This window comes from Cricetulus griseus, chromosome 5, assembly GCF_003668045.3.
Source record: "Cricetulus griseus strain 17A/GY chromosome 5, alternate assembly CriGri-PICRH-1.0, whole genome shotgun sequence".
In the NCBI taxonomy this organism is placed as follows: Eukaryota; Metazoa; Chordata; class Mammalia; order Rodentia; family Cricetidae; genus Cricetulus; species Cricetulus griseus.
This window is the reverse complement of record NC_048598.1, coordinates 124941172-124965172: the sequence shown is the minus strand read 5'-3', so window position 1 is coordinate 124965172 and position 24001 is coordinate 124941172. Positions and strand designations below refer to the sequence as shown.

At 38.2% G+C, this 24001-nt stretch overlaps 1 protein-coding gene across 6 annotated transcripts in view; it reads left to right on the top strand.

Annotated features, from left to right (window-relative positions):
* The window catches only part of LOC100762786 (gephyrin), a 375076-nt gene that overhangs the window by 345091 nt on the left and 5984 nt on the right, over positions 1-24001 (top strand). For all 6 annotated transcript variants that reach the window (XM_035444849.1, XM_027418340.2, XM_027418336.2 and 3 more), the window contains 3 exons: positions 7387-7474; positions 17089-17162; positions 22681-22745. In XM_035444849.1, coding sequence (XP_035300740.1) covers positions 7387-7474; positions 17089-17162; positions 22681-22745 — 227 coding nt within the window. The remainder of the gene's footprint in view (positions 1-7386; positions 7475-17088; positions 17163-22680; positions 22746-24001) is intronic.

Sequence of the window (24001 nt, the reverse complement as noted above, 5' to 3'; positions counted from 1 at the left end):
CTACTTGCAGACTACTTTTAGTGGGTTGCACCCACTAAAAGAAGATATGGGGAGAAGACAGAATAAGATTTCACTCAACAACAGAAAGACCAATATGACACCACCAGAATCTAGGGACTCCACTCCAGCAAGATCTGAAAAGCCCAACACTGAGCATGAAGATGAGATGGACCTCAAAAATTATCTCAGCAAGTTGATAGAGACCTTTAAAGAGGAAACAAGAAAATCCCTTAAAGAAATAGAAGAAACAGCAAACAAAAAATTAAACAAATTGGAGGAAAAGACAAACCAAAAAATTCAAGAAATAAATAAATCTCTTAACGAATATAAAGAAAGCCAAGAAAAAACATCCAAGCAAGTGAAGGAAGCTCTTGAAACAGTTCAAAGCATGAAAGCTGAAATAGACACAATAAAGAAAACACAGAATGAGACCATGCTGGAAATGGAAAGGCTGGATAAACAATCAGGAACTAAAGATGTAAGTATATCCAACAGAATTCAAGAGATGGAAGAGAGAATCTCAGCTACTGAAGACTCGCTAGAGGATATACATTCATCAACCAAAGAAAACCTCAAGTCCAACAAATCCCTAACACAAAATATCCAGGAAATATGGGACACTGTAAAAAGGCCAAACCTAAGAATAATAGGTGTAGAAGAAGGTGAAGAAACACTGCTCAAAGGTACAGAAAACATATTCAACAAAATCATAGAAGAAAACTTCCCCAACCTACAGAAGGATATGCCTATGAAAGTACAAGAAGCTTACAGGACACCAAACAGACTGGACCAAAAAAGAAGTCCGCCCCCCCACACACACATAATAATCAAAACACCAAATCTACAGAATAAAGAGAAAATATTAAGAGCAGCAAAGGAAAAAGACCAAGTAAAATATAAAGGCAAACCAATCAGAATCACACCCGACTTCTCAATGGAAACTCTGAAAGCCAGAAGGTCTTGGATAGATACCCTACTAGCACTAAGGAAGCATGGATGTCAACCCAGACTACTGTACCCAGCAAAACTTTCAATCACTATAGATGGAGAAAACAAGATATTCCATGACAAAAACAGATTTAAACAATACATATCCACAAATCCAGCACTACAGAAGGCTCTGGAAGGAAAACTCCAACCCAACGAACATAACTACACTCACAAAAACACTGGCAATAGATAATCTAATTTTACCAAACACAAAAAGAAACAGGAGGGCAAAATCCACACGCAATGATACCACCAACAATAAATCCAAAACAAAGAAGAACCAATGAACAATGGACATTAATATCCCTAAATGTCAATGGTCTTAACTTACCCATAAAAAGATATAGGCTAACAGAATGGATACGAAGACAGAATCCATCCTTCTGCTGTTTACAAGAAACACACCTCAACTTCAAAGACAGGCGATACCTCAGAGTAAAAGGATGGGAAAAAATTTTCCAATCAAATGGGCTCAAGAAACAAGCTAGGGTAGCAATCCTAATATCTAACAAATTAGACTTTAAATTGAAAGCAATCAAAAGAGATGAAGAAGGGCATTTCATACTCATCACAGAAAAAATCCATCATGATGAAGTCTCAATCCTGAACATCTATGCCCCTAATACAAAAGCACGCACATTTGTAAAAGAAACATTACTAAAGCTCAAACCACACACACTTATAGTAGGAGACTTCAACTCCCTCCTTACACCATTGGACAGAACCACTAGACAGAAACTTAACAAAGAAACAAAGGATCTGACAGAAGTTATGACACAACTGGGTTTAACAGATATCTATAGAACATTCATCCAAACACAAAAGAATATACCTTCTTCTCAGCGCCACATGGAACCTTCTCAAAAATTGACCACATAGTTGGCAGCAAAGCAAACCTCCACAGTTACAAAAGAATTGAAATAACCCCCTGTATCTTATCAGACCACCATGCATTAAAGCTAGAATTCAACAGCAATACGAATTGCAGAAAACCTACATTTGCGTGGAAAATGAATAACACCCAATTGCACCATTCCTGGGTTGAGGAAGAAATAAAAAAAAGAAATTAAAGACTTCCTAGAATTTAATGAGAATGTAGACACAACATACCCGAACTTATGGGACACCCTGAAAGCAGTGCTAAGAGGGAAGTTCATAGCACTAAGTGCTCACATGAAGAAACTGGAGGAAAGTCACATTAGAGAATTGACAGAACAACTGAAAGCTTTAGAGCAAAAAGAAGCAAACACATCAAGGAGGAGTAGACGCCAGGAAATAATCAACCTGAGAGCCGAAATCAACAAAGTAGAAACTAGGAAAACAGTACAAAGAATCAATGAAACAAAGAGTTGGTTCTTTGAGAAGATCAACAAGATAGACAAACCTCTAGCCAAACTAACCAAAAGGCAGAGAGAGAGCATGCTAATTAACAAAATCAGAAATGAAAAGGGGGATATAACAATGGACACTGAGGAAATCCAGAGAATCTTTAGGTCATACTTTGAAAACCTATATTCCACAAAATTGGAAAATCTAAAGGAAATGGACAGCTTTCTGGATAAATATCATTTACCAAAATTAAATCAAGATCAGATAAACAGTTTAAATCGACCTATAACCCCTAATGAGATAGAAGCAATAATCAAAAGCCTCCCAACCAAAAAAAGCCCAGGGCCAGATGGCTTCACTGTAGAATTCTACCAGAAATTCAAAAAAGAGCTAATTCCAGTACTACTCAAACTGTTCTGCACAATAGAAGCAGATGGGATATTGCCAAACTCTTTCTACGAGGCTACAATCACTTTCATACCCAAGCCACACAAAGATATGACTAAGAAAGAGAACTACAGACCGATATTCCTCATGAACATCGATGCTAAAATACTCAATAAAATATTGGCCAACTGAATCCAAGAACATATCAGAAAAATCATCCACCATGATCAAGTAGGCTTCATCCCAGGGATGCAAGGATGGTTCAACATACGAAAATCCATCAATGTAATCCACTATATAAACAAACTGAAAAAGAAAAACCACATGATCATCTCACTAGATGCTGAAAAAGCCTTTGACAAAATCCAACATCCCTTCATGATAAAGATCTTGGAGAGAACAGGAATAACAGGAACATATCTAAACATGATAAACGCAATATACACCAAACCAATAGCCAACATCAAAGTAAATGGAGAGAAACTCAAAGCGTTTCCTCTAAAATCAAGGCTGTCCACTCTCTCCATATCTCTTCAATATTGTACTTGAAGTTCTGGCTATAGCAGTAAGACAAGAAAAGGGGATCAAAGGGATACAAATTGGAAAGGATGAAGTCAAACTTTCACTATTTGCAGACGACATGATAGTCTACATTAGTGACCCGAAAAACTCTACCAGGGAACTCCTACGACTGATAAACACCTTCAGCAAGGTAGCAGGATACAAAATTAACTCAAAAAAATCAGTAGCCCTACTATATACAGATGATAAATCCAATGAGAAAGAAATCAGGGAAACATCACCTTTCACAATATCCACAAGCAACATAAAATATCTTGGGTTAACACTAACCAAAAAAGTGAAAGATCTGTACAATAAGAACTTTGAGACTTTAAAGAAAGAAATTAAAGAAGATACCAGAAAATGGAAAGATCTCCCATGCTCTTGGATAGGTAGAATTAACATAGTAAAAATGGCAATCCTGCCAAAAGCAATCTACAGATTCAATGCAATCCCCATCAAAATCCCAACACAGTTTTTCACAGACATTGAAAGAACAATACTCAACTTTATATGGAAAAATAAAAAGCCCAGGATAGCCAAAACAACTCTTTACAATAAAGGATCTTCTGGAGGCATCACCATCCCTGACTTCAAGCTCTACTATAGAGCCATAGTTCTGAAAACAGCTTGGTATTGGCACAAAAATAGACTGATAGACCAATGGAATCGAATTGAAAACCCTGATATTGACCCACGCACCTATGGATACCTTATTTTTGACAAAGGTGCTAAATCTATACAATGGAAAAAAGATAGCATCTTCAACAAATGGTGCTGGTACAATTGGATTCGGACATGCAGAAAATTTCAGATAGATCCATACCTGTCACCATGCACAAAACTTAAGTGCAAATGGATCAAAGATCTCAGCATAAATCCAGCCACACTGAATCTTCTAGAAGAGAAAGTGGGAATTACCCTTGAACAAATTGGCACAGGAGACCAGTTCCTGAACATTACGCCAGTAGCACAGACACTGAGGTCTGCAATTAATAAATGGGACCTCCTGAAACTGAGAAGCTTCTGCAAGGCAAAGGAAACAGTCAGTAGGACAAAACGACCACCCACAGAATGGGAAAAGATCTTCACTGATCCTACATATGACAGAGGACTGATTTCCAAAATATATAAGGAGCTCAAGAAGCTAGCCACCAAAACACCAAATAATGAAATTAAATAGTGGGGTGCAGAACTAAATAGGGAATTCTCAACAGAGGAATCTGAAATGGCTGAAAGACACTTAAGAAAGTGCTCAAAATCATTGGCCATCAGAGAAATGCAACTCAAAACAACTCTGAGATACCACCTCACACCTGTCAGAATGGCTAAAATAAAAAATACCAATGACAATCTATGCTGGAGAGGATGTGGAGAAAAAGGAACACTCCTCCATTGCTGGTGGGAGTGCAAACTTGTAAGACCACTCTGGAAATCAGTATGGCGGTTGCTCAGAAAAATGGGAATCAGTCTACCTCAAGATCCAGCCATTCCTCTCTTGGGTATATACCCAAATAGGGCATGTACATACAACAAGGACATATGTTCAACCATGTTCATAGCAGCATTGTTTGTAATAGCCAGAACCTGGAAACAACCTAGATGCCCCTCAACTGAAGAATGGATTGAGAAAATGTGGTACATCTATACAATGGAGTACTACTCAGCAGAAAAAAGCAATGGAAACTTGAAATTCGCAGGCAAATGGATGGAACTAGAGGAAACCATCCTGAGTGAGGTAACCCAGTCACAAAAAGACAAACATGGTATGTACTCACTGATATATGAATTTTAGACATAGAGCAAAGGATTACCAGTCTATAATGCTCTTCACCAAAGAAACTAGGAAACATGAAGGACTCTAAGGGATAAATGGTCCCCAGGAATGGAAGTGGCATGAACTCCCGAACTAATTGGGGGCATGAGGGGGGGAAGGAGCTGCTACAATAAGAGCAAGAGAAGAGGAGAAGAGGAGAGGAAATGGAGGGGCAGAAACATTGAGTTGGGGGAAGAATAGAGGAAAGAGAACAGGATGATAGATACCATATCAGAGGGAGCCACTATAGGTCCGAGAAGAGATCTGGAACCAGGGAGATCTCCAGAGACCTACAAGGATGACACGATCTGACAATCCAGGCAATGGTGGAAAAGATAGCCCAAAAGCCCTTCCCCTAAAATGAGATTGATGACTTCTCTTTATGCCATCCTAGAGCCCTCACCCAGTGGCTGAAGGAAGCAGAGACAGACATCCACAGATATACACTGAGCCGAAATCGGGAATTTAGTTGAAGAGAGGGAGGAATGAAGAACGAAGGGGTCTGTACCAGGTTGGAGAAACCCACAGGAACAGTTGACCTGAACAAGGGAGAGCACATCGACCCCAGATGCTGTCAGGGAGGCCAGTACAAGACTGATCCAGACCCCTGAACATGGATGTCAATAAGGAGGCCTCTGCACTCCAGGGAGCCTCTGGTGGTGGATTAGTATTTTTCCCTGGTGCAAGAAGGGACTTTGAGAGCCCATCCCACGTGAAGGGTTACACTCTGGCCCTGGACACATGGGGAAGGGCCCAGGACCAGCATAGGAAGACTTGGTGGACTTTGCAGAGCCCCCGTTGAGGGCCCTACCCTGCCTGGGGAGTGGTGGGTGGATGGGGTGGGGGGTAGGCTGGGGGTGGGGGAGGAGGGTTGGGGGTGAGGGGAGGGAGAGGGAGAAGGGACTTGAAATAAGCTTGTCCCTAACTAGAACTAATAAAATAAAATAAAGGAAAATAAAGGGAAAAAAAAAAAGAGTGGTATATTTTACACCTGAACTGGATCCTAGCTAGCCTCAAGTACTTAGAAGCAGTGTGAATGAATCTGAATGATGGAAAGAATTAAGGTCATTGTCCTCATTTTACAGATAGAATGTGGAACATGCCCACACACACACATACACAAGTTTTGTTTTGTGTTTTTTTAGGTTCATTTAATGTAATGAATTTTTATCTAAAACTGGGTTCTAGACTTCAAGATAATAGGCTTTCAGTTAATGGCTCTAATTTCGGTCACCTGGTACAATGTAACTCTTTTTGTAATGTTTTCATGTAACATTAATGGTCTAAAAGAACAGTGGATAGGTACTCAATAATTTGAGAGAAAACGGGTAGAAAGTGAGCAAATCAAAATGAGTATTTAGGATTATCCTTAAAGGGTAAGTAATTATCATACAAATTGAATTGAAAATACAGTTGTTCAGGAAGGAAGATAGCCCTTTTAAAATATGTGTCTGGGACCAGGCAGTGGTGGTGCACACCTTTAATCCCAGCACTTGGGAGGCAGAAGCAGGTGGATCTCTGATTTTGAGGTGAGCCTGGTCTACAGAGCAAGTTCCAGGACAGCCAGTGCACACAGAGAAATCCTGTCTTGAAAAAAAAAAAAAAAAAAAGTGTCTGTTTAAGCAACGGGAAATTGGAAAATTAATCTTCTTAATAAACAGTCACTATAGTGACAATGGTGAGAAAATATTTCACATGCTTTAAATATAATTTTTTCCTTTCATCTGCATTTGGAGAATGGGGTGGAAGATGAAACAGGACTTCACTCTATCTCAGAGTAGCCTAGAACTTGACACAATCCTCCTGCTTCAGCCTCCCTCCCATGTGCTGGGATTACAGGCATAAGGCATCACACTTGACCGTTCAATATTTGGCATATCCAAATAAGATTTATATATTTAAATAATGGCAGCAAACAATGTGTCTTTCACAATATAAATATTATGGTCGCTTAGAAAAATAGCTCAAAAATGGTAACCTTGAATATCTCAGTATGCCTGTCAACCTCAGTACTCCCTCCTATTCTGCCTATCTTATAGAATTTTGAAATTAACTCTTCACTAAACTGCATTGTTTGAACAATGAGCCCTGTTAAGCACCAGTAGCCACTACTTCAGCATCTTACAAAGGTCCTTTTTCCACGGTAATACACTCCTAATTTTAGAGGCCCATTTGATTCCCACTTAACACACAGCACATTATTGTACTCACACTAATGTAACTCGGATTTATACACCATTTAGGTTTCAGTTAATGCTGCTTATTTCCTTTTTATGTTAACATATGTGTCTTTATTTTCACAGCCCAGATGACTTACTCAATGCCTTGAATGAGGGTATCAGCCGTGCTGATGTCATCATCACCTCAGGAGGGGTATCGATGGGGGAAAAGGTATGGCTCATGAGATTTGGTCACTTTAATGTTTTCACTGTGGTCCACTACTATGCTTTGGTGTTTTGATTTGATTTCTGCTACTGTCATAGAACACTCTGACCCAAAGCAACATAGAGAAAGAAATAATTTAATGGCTTACACTTCTGGGTCCATCATTCAAGGAAGTGGGGTCAGGAACTCAAGTAGGAGTTTGAAGCAGAAACCATGAAGGAATGCTGCTTGCTGGCTTGCTTGCAGACCCAGGATCACCTATCCAGAGAATAGTACCACCTTGTGGGTGGGCCCTCCTACATCAATTAATAATTAAGACAGTCCCTCACAGAAATGCTCACAGATCAACCTGAGAAAGACAGCTGAGTCTCATTTTCCAGGTGATTTGAGGCTGTGTCAAGGTGACAGTTAATGCTAACTAGAATAGGGAAGCATCTAGCATTCATATTCAGAACCCCTCAAAGCTGAAAGCATGAAGTCTTTAGAAAGTGCTGGGTTTTAAAAAAAAAAAAGCTCAGTCAGGGTGCTTACATCAGGAGTAGCCTGGAAAAGCCCCCAAATAGTAGACTGCTTTTTTTCTCTTTCCTTGAAGACATTTGTTTTTCACTGACTTTTACAACATTAGGACTTCCTTTATATGTTACATTTATGCCCAAGATAAAGATCCATCTTTCTTCAGTTTGAATATGACCTCCCAGATGAAACCATCTCACCAACCATATTTTCTTTTATTTTTATTAATTTATCTTATATCCCAACCAAAGCCTCTCCTCCCACTCCTTTCCCCTACCTCCCTTAATCCCACCTGCCCCCAGTTCACCCCTCTTCCTCTGTATTTGCTCAGAACGGGGCAGGTCTCCCATGGGTATCAGCAAAGGATGACATATGAAGCTGCCATAAGACCAAGCACTTGCCTCTGTATTCAGGCTGGGCAAGTCAATCTATCTTAGGAATAGGTTCCTAAGAGCCAGCCAAAGCATTAAAGACATTCCCTGTTTCGATTGCCAGGCATCCCAAACATAGACCAAGCTATACAACTGTCACATAAATGTAGATGGCCATGCAGGCCCCCTGGTTGTTGGTTCAGACTCTGAGTTCCTAGCCAGGCTAGGAGTTTCTGTGGGTTTTCCTGAAATGTCCCTGACCCCTATGACTTATTACTATAGCTCTGTAGTAGATCTTGAGATCAGAGATAGTGATACCTCCAGTAGTCCTTTTATTGTACAGGAGTGTTTTAGCTATCCTGGATTTTTGTTTTTCCCATATGAAGTTGAATATTATTCTTTAAAAGTCTATAAAGAATTGTGTTGGAATTTTGATGGGGATTGTATTGATCTGTAGATTGCTTTCAGTAAGATGGCCGTTTTTACTATGTTAATCCTACCTATCCATGAGCATGGAAGATCTTTCCATCTTCTGATTTCTTCTCCAGCTTCTTTCTTCAGAGACTTCAAATTCTTGTCATATAGGTCTTTCACTTGCTTGGTTAGAGTTATCCCAAGATATTTTATATTGTTTGTGGGCTATCATAAAAGTATTGATTCCCTGATTTCTTTCTCAGCTTATTTATCATTTGTATATAAGAAGGCTACTGATTTTTTTGAGTTAATCTTTTGGTTTGGTTTAATTTGGTATGGGGGTTTTTTTTGTAATTTTTTTTATTGAACTATACATTTTTTCCCCACTCCCCTTCCCTCCTTCCCTCTCCCCTTCTATCTTTCTCCCTGTCCCCCATGCTCCCAATTTACTCAGGAGGTTTTGTCTTTTTCCCCTTCCTAGGCAGATCCATGTATGTCTCTCTTTGGGTCCTCTTTGTTCTCTGGGGTTGTGGCCTGTAGGCTAGTTGTCCTTTGCCTTATGTCTAATGGCTTTTGGCTTTTTCTAATTATATCCATTTGCTTGCAAATTTCAAGATGTCACTGTTTTTTTACCACTGAGTAGTACTCCATTGTGTAAATGTGCCACATTTTCCTTATCCATTCTTCAGTTGAGGGGCATCTAGGTTGTTTCCAGGTTCTGGCTATTACAAATAATGCTGCTATGAACATAGTTGAGCAAAGGTCCTTGTGGTGTGAGTATGCATCCTTTGGGTATATGCCCAATAGTAGTATTGCTGGGTCTTGATGTAGATTGATTCCCAATTTTCAGAGAAAACACCACGCTGATTTCAAAAATGGCTGTACAAGTTTACACTCCCACCAGCAATGAAGAAGTGTTCCCCTTACTCCACATCCTCTCCAGCATAAGCTGTCATTAGAGTTTTTGATCTTAGCCATTCTGACAGGTGTCAGATGGTATGTCAGAGTTGTTTGTTTTTGATTTGCATGTCTCTGATGGCTAAGGATGTTGAGCATTTCCTTAAGTCCTTACGTGTCTTTTGGCCATTTGAGAGTTTTCTGTTTAGGTCTTTACCCCTGTGTGTGTGTGTGTGTGTGTGTGTGTGTGTGTGTGTGTGTGTGTGTGTGTGTGTGTACGTGTGTTCAAGACAGGATTTCTCTTTGGCTTTGGAGGCTGTCCTGGAACTAGCTCTTGTAGACTAGGCTGATCTCGAATTCATTTGGACTATTTGGTCTTTTGATGTCTAGTTTCTTGAGTTCTTTGTGTATTTTGGAAATCAGTCCTCTGTCATGTGTGGGGTTGGTAAAGATCTTTTGCCATTCTTTAGCTGACATTTTGTCTTGTTGATCAGGTCCTTTGCTTTACAGAAGCTTTTCAGTTTCAGGAGGTCCCATTTATTAATTGTTGCTCTCAGTGTCTGTCCAACTGGTATTATATTCAAGAAGTGGTCTCCTATGCCAATGCATTTAAGGTTACTTTCCACTTGCTCTTCTGTGAGGTTCAGTGTAGTTGGTTTTATGTTGAGGTCTCTGATTCATTTGGACTTGAGTTTTGTGCATGGTGATAGATATGGGTCTATTTGGATTCGTCTACATGTCGACATCTAGTTATGCCAGCACCATTTGTTGAAGATGCTTTCTTTTTTCCATTTTATAATTTTAGCTTCTTTGTCAAAAATCAGGTGTTCATAGGTGTGTGGGTTAATATCAGGGTCTTTGATTTGATAAAAATTGGTCCACCTGTCTGTTATTATGCCAAGCTGTTCTCATTACTGGAATTCTATAGTAGAGTTGGAAGTTAGGTATGGGGATGCCTCTGGAAGTTCATTTATTGTACAAGATTGTTTTGGCTAGCCTGTTTTATTTTGTTTTCCCATATGAAGTTGAGTATTATCCTTTCAAGGTTTGTAAAGAATTTTTCTTTGATTTTGATGGGTATTGCACTGAATCTGTAGATTGTTTTTGGTAAGATGGCCATTTTTACTATGTTAATCCTACCTACCCAAGAGCATGGGAGATCTTTCCATCTTCTGATAATTTCTCCAGTTTCTTTCTTCAAAGACTTCAAGTTCTTGTCATACAAGTTTTTCACTTGTTTGGTTAGAGTTACCCCAAGATATTTTATAATGTTTGTGGCTATCATAAGAGTGTTGTTTCCATGATTTCTTTCTCAGCCTATTTATCATTTATATATAAGAGAGCTAATGGTTGGTTTTGTTGTTGTTTTGATGTTAGTCTTACGCCAAGCCACTTTGCTAAAGGTGTTTATCAGCTGTAGGGTTTCCCTGGTAAAAATTTTTGAAGTCTCTTACCTATACTATCATATCATCTGCAAATACCAAGAGTTTGACTTCTTCCTTTCTAATTTTTATCCCCTGGATCTCCTTTTGTTGTCTATTGCTCTAGCTAGAACTTTGAGTACTATAATGAATAGATACAGAGTGAGTGGACAGCCTTGTCTTGTTTTAGTGGAATTGCTTTGAGTTTCTCTCCATTTAATTTGATGTTGGCTATCAGCTTGCTGTATATTGCTTTTATTATATTTAGGTATGTTCCTTGTATCCATGATCTCTCCAACACTTATCATGAACGTGTTTTGGATTTTGTCAAAAGCTTTTTCAGCATGTAATGAGATGTGCTTTTTTTTTTTTTTTGAGATGTGCTTTCTTTTTTCTTTCAGTTTGTTTATTTGGCAGATTACATTGACAGATTTTCATATATTGAACCATCTCTGGGCTCTGGGATAAAGCCCACTTGATCATGGTGGTTGAGTATTTTTGCATCAATGTTCATGAGGGAAATTGATTTATAATTCTTTCTTTGTTGAGACTTTATGAGGTTTGGTTATCAGGGAAACTGTGGCTTCATAAAAAGGATTTGGCAATGTTCCTTCTGTTTCTATTTCATGGAATAATTTGAGGAATAACTGGTATTAGCTCTTCTTTGAAAGTCTGGTAGAATTCTTCACTGAAATTATCTGACCCTGAGATTTTCTTGGTTGGGAGACTTTTAATGATTGCTTCTATTTCCTTAGGGGTTATAGGTCTGTTTAAATTATTTATCTGATCTTGATTTAATTTTGGTCTGTGGTATCAAGAAATGTTTACATTTCTTTTAGATTTTCCAATTTTGTGGAGTACAGGTTTTTGAAGTGTGACCTAATGATTGTCTGCATTTCCTCAGTGTTTGTTGTTATGTCCCCATTTTTGTTTCTGATTTTGTTACTTTGAATATTCTCTCTGTGCCTTTTAGTTAGTTTGGGTAAGGGTTTGTCCATTTTATTTATTTTTTTCAAAGAGCCAACTCTTTGTTTCATTGATTCTTTGTATTGTGCCTTTTTTTTTCTATTTTATTGATTTCAGCCCTCAGTTTGATTATTTCATACTGTCTGTTCTTTTAGTTTGAATTTGCTTCTTTTTGTTCTAGGGTTTTCAGGTGTACTGTTATTTGTGTGAAATTTCTCCAAATTCTTTATATAGGCACTTAGTGCTATGAACTTTCCTCTTGGTACCACTTTCATTGTGTCCCATAAGTTTGGGTATGTTGTGCATTCATTTTCAATGAATTCTAGGAAGTCTTTAATTTCTTTATTTCTTCCTTGACCCAGTGGTGATTCAGTTGAGAGTTGTTCAGTTTCCATTAGTTTGTAGGCTTTTTTTATTTTGTTTTGTTGTTGAACTCCAACTTTTATCTATGGCATTCTGATAAAATACAGAGTTATCCATTTTTTTTTAATCTGTAAAGACTTGTTTTATGACCAAGTAGGTGGTCAGTTTTGAAGAAGGTTCCACAAGGTGCTGAGAAGTTATATTCTTTGGTATTTGGGTAAAAAACTCTGTAGATCCATTTGAGTTAGGTCCTGTTATGTCAATTTAAGTCATAACATCTGTTAGTTCCATTATTTCTGTTTAGTTGCTGTCTGGATCACCCATCCATCGGTGTGAATGGGGTATTGACGTCTCCTACTATTAATGTGTGGGGTTCAATGTGTGATTTAAGTTTTGTAATGTTTCTTTTACAAATGTGGGTGACCTTGTATTTGGGACATAGATGTTCAGAACTGAGATATCATCTTGGTTGGGTTTTTCCTTTGATGAGTATGAAGTATCCTTCACCTCTTTTGATTAATTTTGGTTTAAAGTCTATTTTGTTATATATTAGGATAGCTGTATCAGCTTGCTTCTTTGGTCCATTTGATTGGAAAATCTTTTTCCAACCCTCTACTCTGAAATGATATTATATGTAAGGCTTTCTTTGGGCATGGTTTTTATGAAAAAAGGTAAATGAAACTCACTTGTCAAGTTTTGACTTCTCCATAGCATATAAAAATAAGCAAATTACATTCTTAAAAATTTGTTAACTGGGCTGGAGAGATGGCTCAGAGGTTAAGAGCACCAGCTGCTCTTCCAGAGGTCCTGAGTTCAATTCCCAGCAACCACATGGTGGCTCACAACCATCCGTTATGAGATCTGGTACCCTCTTCTGGTGTGCAGATACACATGGAAGCAGAATGTTGTATACATAATAAATAAATAAAGTCTTAAAAAAAGTTTTAAAAAAATTTAAAAAATTGTAAACTTAAAACTATAGTTAGCAATCAGTGATTTAGTATTACATCTTACATAGCAATTATCTAAGTATCTGACAATTATTTACTAGTTAACTTACTAACTGTTGAAGAATTCAGCTTATTTAGTAACCCTGAAAAATTACTTTCAAAATGACCTAATTCACTCTCCTTCCTCAATATTTTGCATGCCTGAATCCCTCTTGTTGTGCAGATCTTAAGTTAGTACATCACCACCCCTTCTACAATGGCCTTTCCTAATTCTCTAGCCCACCTTCCTAGTCTCTCACAGTACCTGGTTGTTCCATTGTAGCATGTACCACAAATGGCATTTATTTTGTTAATCTGTTTGCAAAGGATTGTTTTCATCTAGTAAAAATATGTCATATGGTTTCCTTGTTTCAAGGCCATGTCTGGCCATTATATCCTCAGCACACAGAATTCTTGATACTTACTAAGCATTTGGGAACATTTGCTGAAGCTGAATATAGTAGCAGCTGCCTGTGATTCCACCACTGGGGAGGCTGAGACAGGATCTTGAATTCAAAGCCAAACCGGACTATATAAATAGATAACAAACAGGACCTTGTCTCAAAAAAAAAAAAAAAAATGCAAAACAAAACACAAATCACCCAAGGTGTTGGAACAGGAGGTGTGGCACAAAAGACCAGAAACCAAGCATAAAAGAGTAACCGAGAAGCTAATTTAGCAAGCAAGTTTTCCATAATTCTTAAGAAGCCAATGTTTAGTTGGCCATGGCAATGCACAGCTTTAACCCAGCACTTGGGTAGCAGAGGAGGTGTATCTCCAAATTTCGGGTGAGCCTGGTTTGTACAGCAAGTTCCAAAACAGCCAGGCTTACATGGTGAGATCCTATCTTAAAAAAAGGAAGGAAGGGAGTGAGGGACAGAGGGATGAAGGAAAGGAAAGGAAAGGAAAGGAAGGAAGGAAGGAAGGAAGGAAGGAAGGAAGGAAGGAAGGAAGGAAGGAAGGAAGGAAGGAAGGAAAAGAAAGAGAGGAAGAAAGAAAGAAAGAAAGAAAGAAAGAAAGAAAGAAAGAAAGAAAGAAAGAAAGAAAGAAAGCAAAGCATTCCAGGTTTTCCCTGGAAGAGGGTATCTGGAAAGTATCTCAGGCTTTATTTTAAAACCTTGAAGGCAGTGCTCTAAAAACAAGAACAAAGAATCAGCCTTTAGAGAAACTGAAACCCAATATAAAACTATTTCAGCCCCTAGATTAGTAGGATAATTGAATTTACCTCAACTGGTTGCTAAAAGAAAACAAATCTTTTCTGGAGGAATATATCATTATCCAGAGATTTCTGGCAAAATGTCTTAAAGTTGAGAGAAGAAAGTTTTATAAAGGAGCCATTGAAGTGATGCTGACATTTATATTGTCTCACGTGGATCTTTAAAAAGCTGTTACATATTAAAGAAAAAATAACAAAAATGATAACTTTAGAAATTGTAATCCATAAAACAGTTTAAGAAAACAATAGAAAATATGGAACAGGGTGAAATACATATGGTAAAGAGTCTTAGCATTTATAAATAAAGTTAAGACAAAATGAGCATAAATTGTATTTTAGAGAATGCAGAAGTGTATATGTGTTTGAGTGTGTGCACACTTGCACTCTATCTCTTTTGTTTGTTTGTTTTTAGGTAAGGTATCTCACTGAACCTGGAGCTTACCAGTTTAACTAGGTTGACTGGCCAGCAGCTCCAAGGATCTACCTGTCTCTGCCTCACCAGAGCTAGAATTAGAAGCATGTGTCACTAAGCATGGCTTTCTAGGTGGGTTCTGGGAATACAAACTCAGTTCCTCAAGCTCCAATAGCTGCCAATTAATTCACTGCCTGAACCATCTCCCTAGCCCTGTCAAAGATATTTCAAAATTAGTTAAAAAAAAAAAAGACAGGAGCTCTACTAATCAAAAGTAAACATAAATGATAGAACCCAGAAAACAGTAACTTGCATAGCATTTCCCAAGTTCAAAAAAATGTACTGTCAGTAGAGAACTTAAATCCAGAAAAATATCCCTTTGAAAATTAAGGTAAGGGAAAGAGATGCCTCATCAGTCAGTGTTTACCATGTAGGTATGAAGACTGACTGAGGAGACAAAGGACTGTAAGAGAGTGCTAGAAGATGCAGGACTCTTAGATATGATGTTTACTAATAAAAATCAAGGCTTTCTCCTAAAAACCAAAAATATGCTGAAGTTTCAGAAAGTAAGCTAGAACTGGGTGGTGGTGGCTCACATCTTTAATCCCAGCACTCAGGAGGCAGAGCAGGCTGATCTCTGTGAGTTGGAGGCCAGCCTGGTCTTCAGAACAAGTTTTATGATATCCAGGGCTACACAGAGAAACCCGTCTGTAGACACACACATCCCCCCTTTAAAAAAAAAAAAAAAAAAAAAAGAATGGATGGAAGGAAGACAGAAAGAAGATGAGTCGGTCTGACATGTCTCAAAGGATCTCACTCTTTCGGGGAGTGTAGTCGACCTACCAGGAGGTGACTCAACTTCCCCAAGAAACCATCAGTTGTCCATAGTTTCTCAGTTACAGGTGAGCTCATGAATCCACCCCCCACTCTGTGATATACTGTTGATTGGCTTGATCTTAAGAGTTCAGGTCTTATGCAGGCTACCACAACACCTGTGAGTTCATGAGCGCATCCGTCCTGTCATGTACAGAAGGCACTGTATGGCACTGTCCTTCCTGATGTCTGGCTCTTCACCAGCTTTCTACCCCCACTTGTGCAGTGGTCCCTGTGCCTTATGAAGTGGGTATGACACAGATGATCCATCTGTTGCAGCGCACCCTGACCAGTTTCAAGTGTCTGTGTTAACTACTGTTCAATGCACAAAGAAACTCCTCTAATGAGGCCTGGTGGTTGCACCAATCTGTGGGTAATGTGGAGTTAGAGGACAGTTTTATACTATGTTCATTTAGCAGAAAGATAATAGTAGGTTCACCTTGGGGCCTGTAAGTTCCCCAACCATGGGTTGTTAGCCAGATTTATAGTGCCAAAAATTTGTTTCCTCCAATGAAACATGACTTAAATCTAATCAGAAAGCAATTGGTTACCCCGTAACATTTGTACCACTGTTATAACCATGGGCATATCTTCTTGCCACACCAAACATAACTAATTAAAACATCCTTATTAATGGTCTTTCTTGATCATAAAATTTTATCTCAGAGACAAAATCCTATCAAGTAAAAACATTACTATAAAAACATTACTATGGTTATTCTAGTTATTACATTATCTTGCTTCCTCTACTAGATTATAAGTGTTTGTGTGTGTGTGTGTGTGTGTGTGTGTGTGTGTGTGTTTAAGACCATGTTGCTACCTAGCCCAGGCTGGCCTTAATCCTCCTTCCTGCTTCCTCCTTCTCTCAAATGCTGGGATTATAGGTATTATGGCACCACCTCTGGCTCTACAATGTACCTTCTAACAAGGCAGGGAAAGTGTCTCTTTTATTTGGGTTATATCCCCTTGAGCCTCAACTGATACTATGCATACATAGAGCACACAAAAAATAATTAGTAAATGAGTAAATGAATGAATAAGGAATGTTAGTTGAATTAAGCATATCAACTTCATTAAAATAGCAAAGATGTTCTTTTCAACTATAAATCAATTTTATTTTCATTAATGTGTTAAGTCTGATACTAAAATGCTTGAAAATAAAGTGACTGTTTTTAATATTTGCAGGACTATCTCAAGCAGGTGCTGGACATTGATCTTCATGCTCAGATCCATTTTGGCAGGGTTTTTATGAAGCCAGGGTATGAAAATAATTTTATCTAATATATTAGGTTATTTGGGTTGCTTTAACTAGTCAAGTTTTAAATGCTTTGCTTTTATACTTTTTAGTATGGGTTACTCATTTTAATAAAGAAAATATTTTAGTACTAGAATACTTATTATATGTTATGAAATAAGATTTCATCTTATGAATCAATGAGTTTGTTATAAACAAAGCAAAGCAATTTTCTAACTTTGTTTCCTTTTTAATTACCATGTCTAGTTCTTTTCTCTCTCTCCCTACACCTTCACTGTTTGTAAAAATAGTTTAGCATGAAATTTCTCAAATATACATGGAAGTAGAAAACAATGAACCCATACACATGTCCATTACTGAAGTCAGTAACTACCAGCATGCATTTATATCTATCTGCTTTGTCAATTCCCCAACCTCTTGGGGGGGGCGGGGTGGAGCCAGATTGGGGTTTTTGTTTTGTTTTGTTTTGTTTTTTGTTTTGTTTTTGTTTGCTTGTTTGTTTTCGAGACAGGGTTTCTCTGTGTAGCTTTGGAAGCTAACCTGGCACTCTCTCTGGAGACCAGGCTGGCCTCTAACTCACAGAGATCCACCTGACTCTGCCTCCCAAGTGCTGGGATTAAAGGCATGCGCCACCAATGCCCTTTTTTAAAAAAAAAAAAAATTATTTTTTCATTTTTTTATTTTTTGGTTTTCTGAGACAGGGTTTCTCTGTGGCTTTGGAGGCTGTCCTGGAACTAGCTCTTGTAGACCAGGCTGGTCTCGAACTACAGAGATCCACCTGACTCTGCCTCCCGAGTGCTGGGATTAAAGGTGTGCGCTACCACTGCCTGGCGGAGCCAGATTGTTTTAAAGCTAATTCTAGACATCATGTCATTTTCTTAAATCAGAAGAACAAGAACATTGACCTATATAAATACAACAATATTGTCATATCTAACAAAAATAATTTTTCATATTACCTAATATCCTAATCAATACCAAAGTCTCCCAAATGTCAAGAGAAAGAATGCTTTTTAATAAATGTTCTAATTTAGGATTAAAGTACACTCATTTCACACTTAGTTATTAAATCTCTAAACTTTTTGTTTTTAGATTTGTGGGATGGGGAGTGATTTGGTTGGTTTTTCGTTGTTGTTGTTATTGTTGTGGGTTTTTTGGTTTGTTTTTTCTTTTTTTGAGACGGGGTTTCTCTGTGGCTTTGGAGGCTGTCCTGGAACTCCCTCTGTAGACCAGGCTGGCCTCTAACTCACAGAGATCCACCTGCTTCTGCCTCCCCAGTGCTGGGATTAAAGGCGTGCTCCACCAATGCCCGGCCTTGGTGGGTTTTGGTTTTGGTTTTGATTTCTGCCATTGACTTGTTGGAGAAACTACGTTACTTTTCCTTGTCTAGTAGATAGAACGATTCTTCCTTGGGTTATTACTAAACATGTTTTTCTATCTGCTACCTGTAGAGACCTATGTCCAGACTCAATTGCTTTACATAATTACTTCATAATGGTATTTAACAGTAACTCCCATCCTTTCCAAGAAGAAAGTAAAATAACCATACAGGAAGATTTTCACATTTCCTAAACACTAATAACCCTCAAGAAGGGACTGGTGGGAGAAGGTCCTAGACGACTGTAAATCTTCAAAGAATGTCCAATAGTAGTGTTAATAAAACACATTTGGTCTTCAAGCAGGACAGCTGTCCTCTTACATCCCTTACACTCAGTACGTCTGAATACCTGTTCATACCTCAGTGTATAGAAGAGTGTTATGGCACATGTCCAAGATGTCACAGAAAACAGTAACAATGCTTTAGTTCAAGATTATATTCTGATAGGGACTTGTATGAATCACAAGAAAGAGTGGCATAGGAGCTTAACATTGTTGTAAGCTGTGGGAAATAAAGCACATTTTTGAACCAGTTCCCCAAATATCAGCCTGCTCTTCTGACATCCCCAAGGTTTTTTCAGTATTGGTTTCAGTTCTAAGACAAGGATTAGGCTTTGCCTTCATAGTTTAGCCTCATTTAGTACAAAGCTAAGATTAAGCCCTGAAGGGGCTAGAAGAATGCCTCAGCCGTTAAGGGCACACACTGTTCATGCAGGTTCCCAACACCTACATGGCAGTTCACAAGCATCTAACTCTGGCTCTAGGAGAACCCAACACCTTCTTCTGGCCTCTACAGACACAAGGCAGGCACATGGTGCACAGACATATATTTGTGTGTTATCTGTGGTGTTAAACACAGCTTGTGGTGGTGATTTTTATACTCTTTAGTTCTGTGTTTACAACTCTCAACTTTAGGAGTGCTTCAGTTCCTCATGTTTCTTCTTCTCCCTGTAAAGTCCTCAGTCAATATATAAATTCTGTTAATTCTGATTTCAGAATAATCAGTATGTGTTGGATTCCAAGAAAATGGCTTTCCAGAGCTAACACACTGCCAACAACAAGATCCTTGTGATAGTAAAGCCTAAGAGTAAAATGTTCTGTTGTAAATACGATTTTTTTTTTTTTTTTTGGTTATTCTGAGACAGGGTTTCTCTATATTGTTTGGAAGCCTGTCCTGGTACTCTCTCTGGAGACCAGGCTGGCCTCAAACTCACAGAGATCCACCTGCCTCTGCTTCCTGAGTGCTGGGATTAAAGGCATGCACCACCACCGCCTGGCTTAAATACGATCTTTTTTAAGTGAGTTCCTTTGGAGAAATTACCTCTTAGGGTGTAAAAGAAAATTTAAAGGGCCCTTATACTTGATTTTGGCTTTAAATACAATTATCCATGAGCTACTTTGCTACAACAGAGTGGCTTGGAAATTTAAGTGATCTTCCTTTAACTGGCCAAATTCTTATACTTAACTAAATGTAAAAAGAACTTCTAGGTAATTTGTTCTACTTCTTGATGAACAAAAAGAAACACAAAATCAAATAAGTTACCTTTGCCTTTTCCACATATAGTACATTCCAAATACAATTATGTCTTTGATTTTAAAGAAGAGTATACTTAGGCAACTGAGGAGCTGCTCAGTCAATAAAGTGCTTGCCACAGGGCATGACGACCTGACCTGAGATCCCTAGCAACACACCAAATGTTGGCGGGAAGTAGAGACAGAAGGATGCCAATTAGTCAGCTACTTCCTCAAAAACTAGATGGAGAGCTTAGAAGAAGACAGTTACTGCCAACCTCTGGCCTCCACATGCACACACACACACACAACACACACACACACACACACACACACACACACACACACACACACACACACGGAGGAGGGATATCTTAAAAATACAAAGGAGGGGCAGGAGAGATGGCTCAGAGTTTAAGAGCACTGGTTGCTCTTCCAGAGGTCCTGAGTTCAATTCCCAGAACCCACATGGTGGCTCACAACCATCTACAATGAGATCTGGTGCCCACTTCTGGCCTGCAGGGATACATGCAGGAGGAACAATGTATACATAATAAATAAATCTTTAAAAAAAATACAAAGGAAAAAATACTTAGTCAAACATTATTCAGATCTGCCATGGTTATTGTCAAACAGTAAAAACCATGCCTACCTAATCTTGTTCTAGGACACAGCAAAGAATCAGGAAAAAAAGGAGGTCCCAAAGTCTAAGTACTAACTCTATTATAGATTATCCCATGCTGACTTTTTCCAACATGAACCTTTAAGTTAAAATGATCTTGGTTCAAAAAAAATCTTTATTTTTACAGAATCTTAGTAGCTATGTAAGATTGAGCCAAATTTTTAATATCTCTTAGTTTCAGTTTTCTTATCTACTAGATACAATGGCAAATGTCATCTATTGCTATTGCTATGAGACTTAAATGAAATAATGAGTGTGATACATATATATTACCCTTAAATAATAATAAATGATACTGTCATTATTGATGATAGAACTCTACAAGTATGGAAGATCAGAGGTGAGAAGCATGAGAACATAGCAACTTGAAATTAGACTTTATAAAACAACCCAGTGTCCTTATGACCCAAATATGGCATCACTGTATTATAACAGATTAATATAGCTATAAGTCATCCAGAATGCTACTGTTACTATATCATAGTAAACAGTAGTGAGTAAATGAGCAGGGATTTGTTTTGTTTTTTGTTTTTGTTTTGTGTTTTTTGTTTGTTTTGATAGTTTTGTTTGTGTTTTGGTTTGGGATTTTTTTTGGTTTTTGTTTGGGTTTTTTTCTTTTCTTTTTTCTTTTTTTTTTTGGTTTTTTTTGTTGTTGTTGTTTCTTGTTTTTTGGTCTTTTGAGACAGGGTTTCTCTGTGTAACAGACTGGCTGTCCTGGAACTTGCTCTGTAGACCAGGCTGGCCTCAAACTCAGAGTTCCACCTGCCTCTGCCTCCTGAGTACTGGGCTTTAAGGAGTGCACCACCAGTGCCTGGCTGAATGATTGTTTTTAAAGATCAAGCCAAGAAATTAGTGAGGTGAGTCAGCAGGTAAAGGCACTTGCTCCCAACCCTAAATTTGATCCCCATGACCCATGTGGGTGAGGGAGAGAACGCACTCCCATAAGCGGTCCTCTGACCTCCAAACATGAGTTGTGACACACACTCCCACAGTAAATAAGTGAAAAAACAAAAAATAATTAAAGGTCAACCTATAAAATTGGCAGTAAAAAAAAAAGCCATCATTATTTACTCTTGGAAAGTTTTAGTGTTCTCAGGTTTGATTAATATACAAATTTCATAGCCAAAATTTTATGTGACTGTGGGGGGCAGGGAGAGACACTATTCTCAACTGCCTACTTCATACCATGCACCCCTCTCAAATCTTCCATGAAAGTTGATGTCAGAATCTTGAGAAAGGTTGCTTTAGCTTTGTTCTATCCATAGAATTTTGTTTATTTATAATTCAAAAGCATCTTTGATAAATAGGGCATTTTTTAAAATGTCTATTGCTGAGTGTCATTTTTAAGATAAGAGGGGCTGTAGAGATGCCTCTGTTGTTTAAAGCACGGGGACACAGGTTATGTTGCCAGCACCCACATGGTGGCTCCCAGCCGTACATAATTTCAGTTCCAGAGGATCTAGTGCCTCCTCAGTCACTGTATGCATATTGTGTGCCTACATACGTAAGCAAAACACAAGAACACACAAAAAAAATAAAATAGTAGATCTTTAAAAAATAATTCATGTTAGAGATATTCATCTTGAACAAAGATACTTAGAAATACTTCATCAGTCAGTCTTCTGATAAGAGGACTTTTAAATTTCCAACAAAAACACTAGAAACATCATTGAGTAGAGGGGTGTGGACATTTAAAAACATCAGAATGTGAAATATGTTCCTATGGCACTGAGAAAAAGAAAGAAATGTAAGGTACAGAAAATTGGAAAGTTTGGATGCTTGAAAACAGATGATACTAAAGCAGTTGATTTCAGAGTAAGAAGGTTTAGAGGCAAATCAAGAAAAGAGTTTTATGTGGTAAGTGAATCACTCAACAAGAAAATGAGAGCACTAGATTTACCTCTTCGGTTACATAGCAATCACAAACACGTACACTCTTCTTTGTTTTCAGCTTGCCAACAACATTTGCAACTTTGGATATTGATGGTGTAAGAAAAATTATTTTTGCACTACCAGGTAAGAATCATTAAAATTGTTTTCTCCTTTTTCTAGAAAAATGACCAAAAAAAAAAAAAAATAGGCTTCTCAGATGGTGAGTCTCTAATCAGCATTACTTGATTTATAATCTAAATAGCCTTACTAATTGACAAATCACTTACCTACTCTGAGGCTAGTTCTTCACCTATAAAACAGGACTGATACCTAGTCAAACCAGAATATTCTTCCAGGACACAGTCCTTAGCCTAAGATGATAGCCAAATATAAGTGGGCAGTCTAATTAGACCTCACAACTAGAAACATGAAACTACTAGGTCACATATAGCCAGGTATGGCAATACACATCTGTAATTCCAGCACTCAAGTGGCTGAGGTAGGAAGATCATGAAATGAGGCCAGCCTGGGCTACATAACAAGACCTTGTCTAGATGCAAACAAGCACGGCTGTGCTTCTGGTCTTGGGATGATTAAGGCCTGGGGAAGGGAGGTAGAGTTACTGATCCTGGTATACCTCAGCCAGCATCCTGGTATACCTCAGCCAGCATCCACATGTCACCTGTCTGACATCAGCATTACCACCTAACTCCCATTCAAGCAGAAACCTGAGTGTTAAACTGTAGAAAAATCAAGGTGGTCCAGTTTCTGAGAATTCATTAATTCAGTTTTTATTACTTACAGCCATGCATCTTAAGTCTTTGTGAATTTTGATAAATTTTAAAGCAGTTTAGAATTTTATGTACCTGCTTGTTATTTTTTTAACAACTTCCTTTAAGTATACCTGCAATTTTAACTCTGGTGGGGCTGAGGCAGGAGGATCACCACAGGTTCAAGGTCAGCCTTGGCTATAAAGACCTAGTCTTAGAAAATAGAATCCTGTAAATAGTTCTGCTGAAATCCCCATTTTGTTAACAGCAATTCTTCAGAAAAGTAAAAATCCTTTCAAACTCACATGTCCAGACCTTCCCTATAGCAAAGGTCTTCCTCTTCCAAGGATTTTCAATTTCTAGAGTGTATTTATGCTTTCTTAAAGATCATGTACTTAAAGATTTTCACCAATCTTATAACCAATGTATTAATTTCACATATAACAATTTTTAACTTTTTAAAGTTACACATTCACTATAAAAACATGGAAATTGGGACTGACAAAATGGCTCACTCCATTAAGGTACCTGAATTGAATTCCCTGGATACACATAATGGAGAGAGAGAACCAACTCCCACAAGTAGTCCTGTAAACTTCACTTGTGTGCTATGGGACATACATACACACA